The sequence below is a fragment of the Medicago sativa genome, chromosome 7 (assembly GCF_051527215.1).
Source record: "Medicago sativa cultivar Bolivia chromosome 7, Bolivia_mono, whole genome shotgun sequence".
NCBI lineage: Eukaryota > Viridiplantae > Streptophyta > Magnoliopsida > Fabales > Fabaceae > Medicago > Medicago sativa.
In genome coordinates this window covers 50,184,912-50,202,004 of record NC_140755.1, presented here as the reverse complement: position 1 = coordinate 50,202,004, position 17,093 = coordinate 50,184,912, and the positions used below count along the sequence as shown (strand labels likewise).

Genomic DNA, 17,093 nt, shown 5'->3' with positions numbered 1-17,093 from the left:
GTTATTTGATCTATGAGTTCTTTTCTCTCCTAATTGGATAATATACAATTTGCTAATGTCGCTCAGGATCTATGGTAGAGCACAAAATCTGCATTAATCCAGACATATAAGGCAGGGTAGCTGTATTTTTTATGTATAAATTTAGAGAATTTGTTTGGACATCATTCAATATTTTTAGTACTCTCCTGCCACAATCCAGATATTTTAGCTTGACCCCCACAATCTTTTTGATGCAACGAGTGGTTTGTTGTTAGTTATTCAATCTGTTATGCATTTTTCATATTTGTTTGTTTGCAACGAGTTATTCAAACCATGTTTGTTTGTTTGTTTGAATGGTGGATTGTCGATCCAGGAGCTAACTACCGTGGTGTTATTGAGTATTGGAGTAACTTGTGTTTCTTAATCGGAGCTAGAGACACACCAATTAGCGGTATTCCAATTCATAAATCAAACTGAATGAGCCATTATTAGCTAAGGTGGAAATATTGGTTCCTGCCATCCATTATTGCTGGAAGTATAGTCGAATGAATAAGGCAATGGGAAGCTGATTGCACAGAGAATTCGATGAATCCATCATTTGGTTGGAAGGGAAATATCCAACAAAAGTGTGCAAATTATCTGGAATTGGAATTGGTTGCTTCCCAAACTGACTGCACATAGAAAAAAACTAATTGGAGTGAAGTTGTAAGGCGCGTACTCGCAGTGTTGGCAACACTCAGATTCATGATCAAATGAAACAGCAAAATGCAATAAAAGAGAAGGATAAATACAGAAACAACCAATACCCCCTAGAGAACCAAAAACTCCAACAACTCCTAAAGACAAAACCGACCAACACCCTCAAAGCGCCAAAAACGGGAATAGAAAACATAGAAAAATGAACGAACAAATGTCAGTTACTCTTACAGCCATAAACATCACATTGGTCTTGAATAAATATCACAAAGTCAACCAGGACACCATGACTCCATGCATACAAAAAACAAAGAACCGAAACAAAATCAAACACCAGCACCATGCATAGTAGTAAAGAGGACCTAAACTGCCATGAGGAAGCAACAGACTGATATACAACAGAACCGACACAGCCGGAGGCAAGAAACTTTGCAGCACAAATTCAGATCAAGAGCTTATTAACAACTGTGATGAAACCAAACAATCATAAGATCACCCCAGCTCCAAGGCTGCAGCCCCCAAATTAATTGTTCAGAACAACAAAATAGACTTTCCCACCATACTTCCATGTAACATTGATAGTGCCGAATATGCTTGGAGTTGCAATTGCAAATCTAATATTCAAAAAATACCCGTTAGACTAGACTAGATGTGAAAAAAAGAAACACAGAAATAAGATGTAAAAACAAACTCAAAAACTAAATAAATTCATAATGTTCATAAGTGAATCAATATTCATGTCATATGTAATAATGTAAACAAATAAATATGTTAGCTACAACCACGATGCCATGAATCCAATTCTAAACATAATGAGAGAACCACATTAGTTTTTCAACATATTATAAACTTCAAGAAATCAATATAATTTTGCTTTTACATGTCACTAGCTAAAATAGACTGTGAAATATGTCAAATACGGGGTGTCAACTCGACATGCTTTATTTTGTGATACTAAGAGAGAACAAATAGAAGATTGAATGATGAACGAAAAGCGTTTGATAATAGTAACAATATGACAGAAATTGCAATAGGCAGCAGCAATGTTGGGAGTAAGGGAAAAGAACTTTATGCTACATAAATTTGGTAAATGCTCATAAGTTAGAACACTTAAACCATATAATATCTCTTCTACATTTTTTTTAATGGCAAATAGATGCCAGAACCCACTGAGGCCAACTAGTTCCTTAATAGAAAATACAAGATCATTACCGGTTGTCCAGATAGACCACACAACAGATGTTAGATTAACCAAAGACCGTCTCTGCTAACATCAAAACCCCTAAAAAAGACAAACTAAGTAATTAGTCAACACCGACACCCACCTTAACCAACTAAAGATCATATACCACACTTTAGAGGCCACCCTACAAGTAACAATAAGATGATCGACGGAAGAAGAGGCCTTCCAGGACCAAGAATCCGTATCCACCAAACCGGATGCCGATCCAACACCATCATCAACTCAACCACGAGGGCACCCAAATAAACAACCTATGCCTCCATCTGAATTCCCAATCCCACACACCATCCACCTAGGCACTTACCTCAGCTACTGATGAGGATTTTTGGGTTGTGACCTCATCTGAAATAACCATTTTAGGAAATATCACTCTAAAAGGGACATTCCCCACCCAATTATCTTCCCATAAAGATGTAACGAGGCTGCCCCACAGTCTCTTCTACATGTTTCAATTCCGCATCTGAAAATTTGCCTGCATCATATCATTAGATCAACCTTTTACTGGTTATACTAAACTATATTACATATGCATACTCGTGTATGCTTTTTCACATGATAGAACCTGATATTTAATCTATGTAGTCAGTACTCAATTGGGTTTCATATATAGGCACCAGACTTTAAAGACGAAGTTTAAGAAACTATTTTCTTTGTTAATGAAAACTTGACTAAATATCAACTCCTAAATGATAATTTTGACATACCACAACAGTAAACTTGACTAAAATTTTAATGTTAATACAAATGCAGATAGTTTTTAAGCAGCAATGAGTAATGACAATTGTTCAAACAAGGATTGAAGAATTTTGCATGGTCAAGGTCATGTATTATAGAGAAAAATCAGAACATATTTTAAGACTAATCTGAAATCAGTATAAGAATTCTCATTTTCCATTGAATCAATAGACAAAATAAATCAAACCAAGTTTGCTGGTTCATGTCATTTCCTCATTAGCCTTTTTCTCACTGTTACCTTTCACTATTATCTTGAATGTTTCTCCTGCACCTCAATTTCGAGTAATTTATTGTCCTTACAGATCAAGTACTATTTCATTTATCTTTCAATTTTTTTGTTTTTTGCAACATCATATATTATTAAGGCTTCCCACACAAGACGAACAAAGGAGACCAAAACTGCAATACAAGGTACCGTATATAGGCGGCACCGCAACACCCACACAAAAACAGAAAAACAGAAGCTGAATAAAAAGGTCACGCTACTGACAGATAATAACACTAACAGCAACTGTGAGGAAACAATAGCACAAAATCCCCCAACCGAAGTAGCAGCAAACAAAGCCTGTACCCGCAAAAAACAAAGCACCGGACTTCTATCAACACAACAAAATGGTCAGCACTCAGCAGCACCTAAAAAACAGTCGGTGGCCTTGATCTCTTCACCTCTCCACCTTCTCAATTAAACTCCACTTCACCTCTTTAAGCACTCCCTTGGATTCTAACTCCAATCGTAGAAGAGGCAAGATGCAATCTTCAATCTTGTTAAGCTCCAATGCCTAGACAACACTTTTATCTCCTCCACTAACTCATCAATCTCCTTCACACAATTTTTTAAAAGTTTATCATTCCTCGCTCTCCAGATCACCCTAATTGAGGCATGCCAAATTAACCACATACCTTTCCGGATTTTCCTTTTCTTCACCTCTTCCGACCAACACTCCAAGTGGACAAACTAATTTGAGGGAGTAATAAAATTGAACTCTAACCACTTCAACACCCTTTTCCACACTTTATCCACCACATTGCAAGGTAAAAATAAATGTAAAGGCGTCTCCTCTCCCTCACAATTCACAATTGTGATTTGACACCCGATCCAAAAACGTTACGAATTGCAAGGTTTGAACGCGTGGGGGTACGGTTTAAGAGAAGAGACCAAAAGAATGCGACAACCTTTGATGGAGTCGGGCTCGTCCAAAGGTAACCAAACACCCTATTCTCCAAACTATTCAAGTCAACCTTAATAACCAATAAATCCTCAAGTATCTTATAAGTTGACCTCACCGAAAAATCTCCTCCCACCCCCAGTGACCATCTTCACAAATCCTCCTCCGTCAATCTTGTAAAACCATTTATAATAGCAAAGAGGTTATTAATTAACTCCCTTTCCCAAACAAACGGTTCCCTCCTTCAATGAAGCTGCCAAACACATCCTCCTTCACCACCTACCCAAAGGTCACCAACTTTGGCCTCCTTTTGAGTAGACATTGAAAAAAGTCTCGGAAACAAGTTATGAAATGATGTTGTTCCAACCCAAATGTGTTTCCAAAAACTAGTCCAATCACCATCACCAATAATCCTCACCACCCCATTTTTAAACCAATTTGATCCCACCGCTCCTTCTATGGACATCAACTCGTTCCACCAACTTGACGCATACAAAGGCCAATTTGCATCCCCTTCATCCCCCAAATAATGGATACGACCCCCATATTTATCTTTAAATATTTCTGAGAAAATTTTGTAGACAATGAATTTCATTTTAAGATAATCAAGTTCTAGCTAGTTACTTTGAAAAAAAATCATTTTCTATCTTATATAATATTTTACCAATGCAATCAACCTAAGCAATCTTCAAAAAGTTGCACACAATCTATTATTACACAATGACTAGGATACATAAACAGTGAATTCAAATTTATTCAATAAGTGAATGACTAAGAGAAACTTACTTTCAATCAACGAACAGAAACCAAACTTTCTACGTAATGCTTTGCTTGAGTGAACCAGTGTATGGAATTTCTAATTTTAATTTTCTCCACTGTTCTATCTTTTAGATTATAGATAAAGGCCCGGTTGCAAAATTTATTTGCAAAAATCACCATATCACCATTTACATAAAGGCAAACCAGTTGAAAACCAGGGTCAGTTTTCAGCATTGGAAGAATCTGGTAACTAATCTTAAATAATTTAGTCCAAGACTCTTCAACTCCGTACTCCTTCATATGCCATAAAACAAATTCAGTTTTATTGGAATCATAGGAAAAACAAAGACAGTCCATCAGAACCCTAAGAACTGGCTGAAGAAATGGCACCTCATTAAAACCCGAAGGCAGCAGAAACCGCTTGTATTTCTCTGTCGAAAGGTCAAGTGCAACAATCATAAATTGCTCAACTTGAGTAATCAGCTTGTACACAGCCAACCAGTTAACAGTGCCACTCAAATGCACACCATCACTAAGGGCGCATAGGCGGCGTCTATACTGAATATCCGATCTAATAGAAGAAATCACAGTAAAGCTCTCTATATTTCTCCAACAATTATTACCTAGACTGAAAACTTTAACCACATTTTTCCATGAAGCTTCGTTCTTTTGACGACGAATAGTTACAACCTTATAAGTTCTTGTTGAAGCATCATAACCAAACGTGAACTTAAAAAAGGATAACATAATGCTCATATCTGCGCCGCTAGGGGTGCTATGACATAATTCCCCTAATTTTTTAGATCGTGTTCTGGTGGCAGGGTTCCAGAACCGGAGCCATTCCTTTAGATGGACAGCTGTTGGTGTCCTTGTTAGATAATGAAAATGCAAGCAGAGCAATCCATTACAAGAACCAACCACCATGCAATTGTTCTTTGACTTCAAACGATGGAAATCGTCACTGTAAACAGTAATGGATGGATTTTTGAGTAAACGATGCACAGGGAAGGGTACGAGATTAAAACCTTTTATGCGTTGGTTCCAAAACAACGTGAGGTGTGGCTTTTGTGACGACTTCTTAAGGTGCTTTTCGATGAAGGTTGGATCAGATATGAGAGCGTTCCATGACTTGCTCAAGCATTTGAGTTGCACGATGGTTTTCACGTTAAGGAAGGATAGGACTTCGGCAATGAGATCGTCGGGAAGGAACACTGTCGGAAATGATGCATTGGATTGACGTTGCCGTCGTCTTTTAATCGGAGGGGTAACCATCAGAATAGTGACATTGAAGTTGAAAAAACCCTAGATGCAAATCAATGATGGAAATGTGGTACAAATACAAGAATGTTATTTGCGGCGAGAGAGTTGTTGTGTTGTGTTGTGTGTGTGAGAGTGAGTACCGTGTCATCAATTATGGAAATGAAAGTTGTTTTTTTTTTTTTGGTGGAAATGAAAGATGTGTTTGTGGGGCATGGATTCTCTCCTGTGAAGTTTTCACTGGAGCAGGTCCAGTGCACATCCACACCATTAATTTCTTTTTAATGATTTTGTCAAAAAAAAAAATTTCTTTTTAATGATTAAAATTGCATTGATTACAAGGAAAACATGGGGTTGAGATTTCACAGGACAAAAACTGCACTGGAGAGGATCTCCTCGTGTTTGTGTGTGTGAGAGGTACCCTGCTGTCAAATTATGCAATGTTGTAGAACATTTTACCCCATACCACTACATTTGTGCCTTTTATCCCTACAAATCATTAAAAAAAATCCATTTTTTTTACCTATTTTATCATTTAATTTGGGTTAATATATGTTTACCCCATATAATACAAGGGAGTAAGAAAAAGTTTAAATTTCAACCATGTAATAAGAAGATTCTTTCAAAAAAAAAATTAAATTTCAACCCTGCAACATGAAAATTCTTTCGTTTTGGCCCAAAATAATCCGACTGTTTATTTAAGCTTATGTGACGCACTGAGCAGCATTTCTTGATTATGTGGCATGCTGAGTGTGTAATTAATTTTCATTTTTAATATTTTTTAATACATGTGTAATTTTTTGCAATTTTTAAATAATACAAATTAATGTTTTTTTTATTTTCTCTCTCACACTTCTTCATCTTTATAAACACAACAAACCCAGAAAAACATTTTTAGAAAACTATCTTCAATCCATTCTCCTCTCAACAACAACAACAACGATGTAATAACATTTACCAGAACAGCATCACACTTCATCTTCAGATCTTCTCTCCTCTCTATATGTTCCCTTCTATTCCTTCTATTCTCTTCCACTTTCTCTTTTCTCTTTGTTCTTTCTAACAACGACAACAAAAAAATCCATCGAAAAACACAACCACAACATGTTCAGAAAATAAACACATTAATTTTCATTATTAAAAAAATGCCTCATGTATCTAAAAATATTAAAAATGAAAATTAATTACACACTCAGTGTGCCACATAATCAAGAAATGTCGACTTAGGGCGCCACATAAGCTTAAATGTAATGTCAGATTACTTTAGGGTCCAAAATGAAAGAATATTCATATTATAGGGTTGGAATCCAACCATGTTTTTACAGGGGGAAAATCAGAACTCGCCAATATAACAAGGGGGTAAAAATATATTAACCCTTTAACTTTTTACACTTCAATGTTTATGAATCCATGAATTCATTCCTACATGGCATTAAAGATATGCATTTTCCAAACAAACAAAAAAAAATTAGAAACATTTTCGATGTGCGTTTATTTTCCAAAATACTCTAAAAAAAATCTGATATGCATAATGCATTAATTTTTCAAAAAACTCATGTTCAGTTTTCTGTAAAATAAAACCAAAAAAACTCTTGAAATTGTTTTCCGTGTGTGAACAATTCCAGAAAACTAAATTAGAACATCTTTGAAATTTCAAACCGGAAACAAAAACATCATATTATGACCCAAAACGACTATGCATATTATGACCCAAATCTTGCTATGTTTTGTAATGATGTTGGTTTCAATGTGTAATTAAACCTCTTTTGATTAGGTTTCCACGATTAACCTTGATGATGGAGCATCATATGATATTTTAGGATGTGATTTTAGTTATTTTATTTGCATTTAAAGGCAAATAAGAGGTCATTTAGAGGAGTTGTCCATGGTTTGATGAATATTGTTTATTATTTTCATTCGAGTCTTTGTAGTTCACATTTATCCAAAATCATGCCAGTCCATAGGTATTGAGTCTTTTTAGCGAGAAATCATGTAAATCGGCAAAACAAGACCTCACGTGAAGGACCGAGGATATGAAGAATAAAGAACAATTGTTATTAGAAAATTCATCCTAAGTTCCAAGGGACGAAAAGAGTAAAACTTGCATTGAAGCTACTTCCCCTTGCGCCCTTGCACATTAGGCAACATTGACTACTTTCCCATGCGCCCTTGCGTGTGTATCCATGCGCCCCACGCAAGGGAGCATGGAAACACTGAAGGGGCAGAAGCGTCCAGTGTAACACTTTAAACCCTTAAATGGATAAATCACACAATCATTCAAAGAGTTTAGATGCTACCTCTTCAATCAATCCAAACATGCATAAATAATATTTCAAAACTCACAGCGGAATAACATCATAACATCTCATCAGCAAATAATAAAATCTAAAATAGTCATGTCACATGTATCATAATACATCCCAAATATAAATTTCAAATCTCAACATACTGAGTGGCAATCTCATTAAAACATGAAAGATAAACGACCAAACACCGACACCCTAATCAGAGCCCTAGGATTAGACTCCAAGCATAAAAGAAACGATGTAACTCAAAAGCTAGCCTCAAGCATACTCACAAGCAAAGCAATCACTCCTGCACGCAGTCTACTCATCCATACAAATAAGGTAGGCGGCCAACCAACATATTCAATCAAATGATCAATTAAACAACATTTTCCACAAAAATATACAATCAAATGAAGGTAAAACAACATATTCATTTTCAATGATCAATTAAACACTTTAATTAAATCGTTCACAATGAAATTCCACATCAACATTATTCATCAAGCTTACGAGTATAATCAAGCAATGTATACAATTCACCTTTTTCATATATTCACAACATTCACCAAGTTTCACCAATGCACATAATCACAAATTCACATAGTCAAGTATGAAACAACTCACCAATTATCAAGAGCATGCAATGTTCTAGACTCTTCTAGATGCATGTGGTACCAAATGGATTCCGGAGATAATTTTACCGTATTGAATCCACACCCACGTAAGAGTACACCTATACTTACTTATTTCACCAAAACAAATGTAAAAGTACACCTTCATTTACATTCTTCATAAGACTCAACATGACTATGAATGCATGGAGTTCATGTAAGACTCGACAATGCACCTAACACCAACTATGTATTCAACAAAGCAATGTAAAAGTACACCTCCAATTACATTATTCATGATTCAACACCATTTGAATTATTAAGTATTACATCCACACAATCAACAAGTCACAATTCAACAAGAGTCATCATCAAATCATCAAATGAATTAATTATACTTTCAATTATAGAATTGCATGTGTATTTCATAAGATGCTGGATGACTTTTTGTATCATCTCTATTTATGTTATAAAGTTTGGTTATGATTACATCCTCTTTTGATATGGCCTTGTCTACTCTATTCCTAATGGAATTTCTTTAGAAACGCCCTTGAAAAATCCTTTTTATGTGTATGTACAAGCATCATCTTAACTTTCATTATGAAATATCATGCTTATTTTTGTGGGATTGTTAGAATGAGTCTTTATTGAAAAAATAAATAAATACATGAAATTATTACCCAATTGCAAATTATCATCTTGTAACTAATCAATGTGTTCAAGGTTACCGGAAATAAATCTTGTTAGATTGAAGTATTACGGTAAACAATTTTGTTTTGATATTTATTTGAAGTTCTATGCTGCCAAGTTTTTAGTAATACTGTGTGACTTTGTTACTTTCTTTTTTTTTTTCATGTTACTTGTGGCACTTATAATGACTTGTTTTAGGACTCAAATTTATGTGTATTAAGTTTGAAATTTGGAGTTAAATTGTTGAGAGTTTCTTATGATATGCTAACACTTATTTAAATAAAATAGAGTTATAAAAACTGATGTGGATAAAGACAAAATCAAGTGTGTCTTGTAGTATAAGATCATATGGATGTCTGATAGTATAATATTATCTTAAAATATTATGTTTTGAAGTTTGTTAGTAAATTTAAATATTTTGAATTAAACTATTGAATTTCCCTTATGATTTTAATGCACTTGATTAAAGAAAATTGTGTTGGCATTGTCACTTGAAAGTCGTTCAAGTAGAATTGAATAGAAATCTACCTATTTTACACAATGTGGGGGTATTGTCGCCTGAAAGTTTTTCAAGTAGACATGTATAATAAAACTAATCATAAATTTATTTTCCCCTTTGTGAAGATGTTGTCGCTTAGTATTTATCTGAGTAGACATTAAAAAGTAGAATTCTGCTCTTCCCCCAGCACAAAACACTCGCGCCCTGCAGTCATGCCCAAAATACCCCTGCGTTACTTAAGTAACGCTGTGCTACTTAAGTAACTCTGGGCAACTTAACTAACGCAGCGTGAGTTAAGTAACGCAGAGTTACTGTTTTCGCACAAAACCCATCAGTCCATACTCCAAGCACCGTTTTCTTTCCCTCCACCTTCAAAAACCCAAAAAGTGCAAATTTTTGGGTCAAAATCTTCTTCCCAAATCATTGCAAATCGTCAGGAAGCAAGTTTCTACGCTCATCAAACATCAAATATCAGGTATTGTATCATCAAAACTCATCTCATTTTGCTTGTTTTTGTGCTTGGTTCGTCTATTTTTCGTAGGCAGTAGGATTTGGTGCGCACGTTAACTTGCGCAAGTGTTAAAGGCTGCATGACCTAAGTCACGCAGGTGTTAATGTGTTGCATGTCTTAAGTCATGCCACTGTACAGTCTTGTTTTCTGAATTTTTTACGCCACTTTTGTTCAAGGATAGCTTGTTCCACAAGTAATTTATTTATTTTGTTGGAACAAAATGTGTTTAACAATAAACCTTTGAAAGTTTTGATGATAACAAGGTATTAAAAATTGTCAATTGGATAACCTAATATTTGTTCAAGTGTACATGACCATAGACAAAAATTTGACATCTTATAGAGGTTCAGGATGAACAAAAGAGAGCTAAGGAATCAACAAAAAGGAAGCTCAAAGCGTCTAAAGAGAAATGCTCCTGAAGTCAAAGTGCTCCTGAAGACAAAGTGCTCCTGAAGTGATGACGTCATCAGAAGCAAGTTCATCATAAGCATCTCATCAGAAGCAAGTTCATCACCAGAAGTTGAAGTTCATCAGGAGATGCAAAACTTAAAGCTCCAAGGGTTGTTCAATGGATTTTAACTCGTCTAAGCATTGTAGAAGACTGGAAGTGTAAAGCAACGGTCATTTTTAAAGGATTTGAAGGCATTGGATGCTTGTTCTTTAAAGAGCGTTGACAAAGTACAATTGTACGAAGTGTACAACCACTACCTCCACTACTCTATTTTGTCTCTGCTACAAGACAAGAAAAACAGCTCTGCCTGTAACGATGTTTCTTCACAATGGGAATGGATTTGAAATTGATCCTTCATAGGACAACAACCATATCAGACAACAGATCATTGGTGATTGATCAAAGCTTCAAACGACTCTTTTTGATGTGATGGCAATTTCTCAACGTCTCTTTCACACCTCTATATAAAGGAGTGAAAACTTAGAGTTTGGTGTGTAGAACATTAGGACTCAACAACAATTTACAAGTGCCAAAAATCTGCTGAAATTGTTCTGCATTCAAAAGTTCACTAAACAACTTTCATATCTTAGAAATTCTAGAGTCTTAAGAGTCTGTATCTGATTTGTATTGTGAACACCACTGATTGTATATCAAATGTCCAATCTCAAACATTTTTCTTTGTAATTCTGTTTGATTAGAAGTCTCTTGAAGTTGTGCTTGAGCATTAGAAGTCTCTTGATTGTGTTCAAGAGCATAGGAAGTCTCTTGCAGTTGTGCTTGAGCAGTTTGAAGTCTCTTACTAAGTTTAGCAGTGAGCAGTTGTAATCAGATAATACATTATAGTGAACTCTCCTTGGAAGTGCAAGGGGGCAGGACTACTTCCGGTTTGTGGAAGGAACCTGTTTAATTGCTTTGTCTCTTTCTTCTCTCTCTCTGTTTTTATCCTCTGCAAGTTAGTCCTGAACATCACCTCAGAAGCAGAACTCTATTTGCTTATGATCAGTGTTGTCAGCTTAGGAGAAAATGAAGAAAAAGCTAACACAATTCAATCCCCCCTTCTTGTGTTTTTCTCACCTTCAATTGGTATCTAGAGCCTTGGTCTGTTGTCTTAACACTTAACAATGTCACAGAAAAAGATCTGAGAAAAACATGTCTGGTGATTCCTCCAGTTCAAACAACAATGTTGTTCCATATGATTATGGTGACAACAAGAAATCTAACTGTAGAAAAGTTCCTAAGTTCAATGGAGATCCTGAAGAATTTTCTTGGTGGAAAACCAACTTCTACAGCTATGTCATGGTTTAGATGAAGAACTATGAGACATACTTGAAGATGGTGTTGGTGACTTGGTCCTTGTTGAAGAAGGAGTTGTTATTGATAAAAAGAAACATATTCCTACTCGGAAGAAAGTTTACAAGAAGAATCATATTATGAGAGGAGCACTTGTCACTGTTATACCTAAAGCAGAGTATATGAAGATGAGTGACAAATCCACTGCTAAGGCAATGTTTGCTTCTCTTTGTGCAAACTATGAAGGCAGCAAGAAGGTCAGAGAAGCAAAAGCTCTTATGCTGGTTCATCAGTATGAGTTGTTCAAGATGAAGGATGATGAAACTATTGAGGAGATGTACTCAAGGTTTCAAACCCTAGTCTCTGGACTACAAACACTGAGGTAGAGTTATGTTGCTTCTGATCATGTTAGCAAGATACTAAGAAGCTTGCCTGCTAGATGGAGACCTAAGGTTACTGCTATTGAGGAAGCTAAAGATTTAAACACTTTAAGTGTTGAAGATCTTGTCAGCTCTCTCAAGGTTCATGAGATAATTCTTAATGAACATGAGCCTACTAAGAAGAGTAAATCTATTGTTCTACCATCTAAAGGGGAGTCATCAAAAACTCTTAAAGTTATTGAATCTGAAGAAGAGTCACCTGATGGAGACTCTGATGAAGATCCTACTGAGAAGATGGTTATGCTTTCCAACAAGCTTGAATATCTGGCAAGGAAGAACGGGAAGTTTCTGAGGAAGTTTCAGAAAGCAGATTAAGAAGAGTTTAATGGCAACCTGGGATGATTTAGACAGTGAATCTGGGTCTAAAAAGGAAGAAGCTGAAGATGAAGCAAATGTAGTTATGCGGTTAGTGGCTACTAAGACTTCAGAAGCAGATCCTGACTCAGACTCTGAAGATGAAAATGAAGTATATTCTAAAATTCCCAGAGAAGAACTTATTGAGTCTCTTAAAGAACTCCTTACACATTTTGAACTGAGAACCAATGAGTTGAAAGATTTAAAAGAAAAATATGTTGAGTTAATGAAACAACAAGAATCAACTCTATTGGATCTGAAAGCTTTTGAAGAAGGACTTACAGGCTTTGACTTCATTTGTAAAACTTATGAAGAGAAGCTCATGTATCTTTGTCAGAAGCTACAAGAAAAGTGTAATAGAAAGTCTTTAAGCAAACATGAAATTGCTCTTGAGGATTTTATTATATCTGGTATTGACAGAAGCAAAGTTACTTCAATGATTTACAGCATTTACAGAAACAATGGTAAAGTGATTGGATTTTCAGGAGGGAAACCTAACGAAATCAGTCTCAAAGCATGTTGTGAATGCATCAAGGAAGGATTGAAAACATTCTTTGTACCTGAAGGTGCTAAGTTTGAAACTGTGGTTCAATCAGAACCTGAAGCTTCCAGCTCTAAGGCTAAGATTACTTCAAAGCCAAAGAACTCTAAGCCAAAGGCAATGATAAACTCTGATTCTAAAACTTCAAAGACCATGATTCTGAAGAGATCAAAACTTGTTCCTCAGAGTCTGTTGAAACCTGAATTTGAGGTCCTGAAGTCTAAGTTTCAGAAGAACAAAATAGTTGCTGCTTCTGGGGAATCAAAACCAAAAGGTGTTAAACCTAAGGTAATGATTAATCAAAAGCTACCAAACTTACAGCACAAGGTACAAGAAGTGACGAGTAAAAATTCTAGTACTAACCTGAAAGGACCCATAAAACAATGGGTACCTAAATCTGAAATTGTCTATACTGCATATATGTTTAAGAGCAAAGGAAAAGCAAAAATCATGGTACCTAGACAGTGGTTGCTCAAGGCATATAACAGGAGAGAAGTCTATGTTCCTCACCCTTACAATGAAAGAAGGAGGAAATGTGAAGTTTGGAGGCAACCAGTCTGGCAAGATCATTGGTACAGGAACTATTGGTAACTCCTCTATCTCAATTAATAATGTGTGGTTGGTAGATGGTCTTGAACATAAACTTTTGAGTATCAGTCAGTTTTGTGACAATGGTTATGATGTGATGTTTGAAAAGACCAACTGCACAGTAATCAACAAAGAAAACAAATCCATAGTATTCAAGGGAAAGAGGATGGAGAATGTCTATAAAATTAACTTCTCTGAACTGGTTGACCAGAAGGTAATTTGTCTTTTGTCAATGAATGATAAGAAATGGATGTGGCATAGAAGGTTGGGACATGCTAACTGGAGATTAATCTCTAAGCTTAATAAGTTACAACTTGTCAAAGGCCTACCAGACATTGACTATCATTCAGATACACTGTGTGGTGCATGCCAGAATGGGAAGATTATAAAATCATCTTTTCAAACAAAAGACATTGTCTCAACCTCCAGACCCTTAGAATTACTTCATATTGATTTATTTGAACCAGTTAGCATGGCGTCCTTATATGGAAGTAAATATGGATTAGTTATTGTTGATGATTACAGCAGATGGACTTGGGTAAAATTCCTGAAAAGTAAGGACAATGCTTATGATGTATTTAGTAACTTCTGCACTCAAATACAGTCTGAAAAAGAAATGAAGATTTTAAAAGTAAGAGGTGATCATGGTGGAGAATTTGAAACTGGGCCATTTGAAAAAATTTGTGAAAAACTTGGAATTGTCCATGAATTTTCTTCTCCTAGAACTCCACAGCAAAATGGGGATGTAGAGAGAAAGAATAGAACTTTACAAGAAATGGCTAGAACCATGATTCATGAAAACAATTTAGCTAAACATTTCTGGGCAGAAGTAGTGAATACAACATGTTATGTCCAAAATAGAATCTATATCAGACCTATTTTGGAGAAAACAGCATATGAACTCTTCAAGGGAAGAAGTCTCAATATCTCTTACTTTCATCAATTTGGATTTACCTGTTACATTCTGAATAACAAGCTCTACCTAAAGAAATTTGATGCCAAGGCCCAAAGAGGAATCTTTTTAGGTTACTCTGAAAGGTCAAAGGCATACAAAGTGAATAATTCAGAAACACTTTGTGTTGAAGAATCAATGCACGTTAAACTTGATGACAAAGAGCTTAGAAGTAAAACTTTAGAGCAAGATGAAAGTGTTGCAAAGATATAGGTTCCTGAAGATACTCCAGAACTTGATCAGATAGCTGAATCTGAAGACAGCCCAGAAGCTGAACCTAACTCAGAAGCACAAGATGAAGTTGCTTCTGATGAAGCTCAAGATGGCTCTCAGCAAGAAGGCATTGATTATACTGAAACATTTGCTCCAGTTGCAAGATTAGAAGCAATCAGGTTACTTCTATCCTATGCAGTAAATCATGGCATAATATTATATCAAATGGATGTCAAGAGTGCATTTCTTAATGGAGTCATTGAAGAAGAAGTGTTTGTCAAGCAACCACCTGGGTTTGAGGATCTTAAGCATCCTGACCATGTTTACAAACTTAAGAAATCACTATATGGCTTGTAACAAGCTCCCAGAGCTTGGTATGATAGACTAAGTAATTTCTTAATCAAAAATGATTTTAAAAAAGGTCAGGTTGACACAACACTATTCAGAAGGACTCTTGAGAAAGACATTCTTGTTGTGCAGATATATGTTGATGATATAATATTTGGTTCTACTAATTCATCTCTTTTCAAGGAATTTTCTAAGTTAATGCAGGATAAATTTGAAATGAGCATGATGGGAGAGCTGAAGTTCTTTCCTGGAATTCAAATCAATCAAAGCAAAGATGGAGTATATGTTCATCAAACAAAATATACTAAGGAGCTTCTGAAGAAGTTCAAGCTGAAAGATTGTAAAGTGATGAACACTCCAATGCATCCAACCTGCACCTTAAGCAAAGAAGATACTGGAGCAAAAGTAGACCAGAAGCGGTATAGAGGTATGATTGGTTCTTTGTTATACCTCATTGCATCTAGGCCAGATATTTTATTCAGTGTATGCTTGTGTGCAAGATTCCAATCAGATCCTAAAGAATCTCATTCAACTGTTGTTAAGAGGATCTTCAGGTATTTGAAAGGAACAACTAATCTTGGACTCCTTTATAGGAAATTCTTAGATTATCAGTTGGTTGGATTTTGTGATGCTGACTATGCTGGTGATAGGATTGAAAGAAAATCAACCAGTGGCAATTGTTAATTTCTGGGTGATAATCTGATATCCTGGGCTAGCAAAAGACAAGCAACTATTGTTATGTCTACAGCAGAAGAAGAATACATCTCATCTGCAAGTTGTTGTACACAACTAGTTTGGATGAAACATCAGTTGGAAGACTATCAAATTAATGCTAACAGTATTCCCATTTATTGTGATAATACTGCTGCTATTTGTTTGTCAAAAAATCCAATTTTACATTCAAGAGCCAAGCATATTGAAATCAAACACCACTTTATTAGAGACTATGTTCAAAAAGGAATTTTAGATATACAATTCATTGATACTGATCGTCAATGGGCATATATATTTACTAAGCCTTTAACTGTGGAATGATTTGATTTTATAAAGAAAAATTTGAACATGCACTTTGTGTCTGATTAAAATTTGCTTGCTCCTGAATAGGAATTTAGGTTTTGAAGTCTGTCTAGAAGCTATGGTCCATCAGAAGCTCTTTATTGAGGTTCTGAGGAAAATGTGCTTCTAAAGATGACATCAGCATCTGAACTCCAGAAGCTGGACTTTGTGCTTCTGAATAGCAGAGTAAGTGGAAACGCTGGAAATTACTTTTTGGTAACACCTGTCCCACTAACTTGGCAGTTACTCTGTGAACTTCTGACGTAGCTTATGTGTACTGGTGTATAACGTAAAAGGGCAATGATGATTTTAGCTTTGAATATACTATTATGCGCCCCCTATGTCATTAATGTTGTGTTTGTTCGTCCCCTTTTCTGAATTGCAATCGTTTTTACTCAAAACACTTAGACAGAAACACATACTACT

General features: G+C 35.6%; 1 protein-coding gene across 1 annotated transcript; it reads right to left on the bottom strand.

The window, feature by feature from the left end:
• Nucleotides 1-878: 878 nt before the first annotated feature.
• On the bottom strand, nucleotides 879-5,855 carry LOC146906477 (F-box/kelch-repeat protein At3g23880-like). The gene is made up of 2 exons (XM_085726700.1): nucleotides 4,606-5,855; nucleotides 879-1,289 (listed from the first exon to the last, which is right to left on the bottom strand). The coding sequence occupies exon 1, from the start codon at nucleotides 5,848-5,850 to the stop codon at nucleotides 4,612-4,614; it is 1,239 nt and encodes a 412-aa protein (XP_085582826.1). The 5' UTR covers nucleotides 5,851-5,855; the 3' UTR covers nucleotides 879-1,289; nucleotides 4,606-4,611.
• Nucleotides 5,856-17,093: the final 11,238 nt, after the last annotated feature.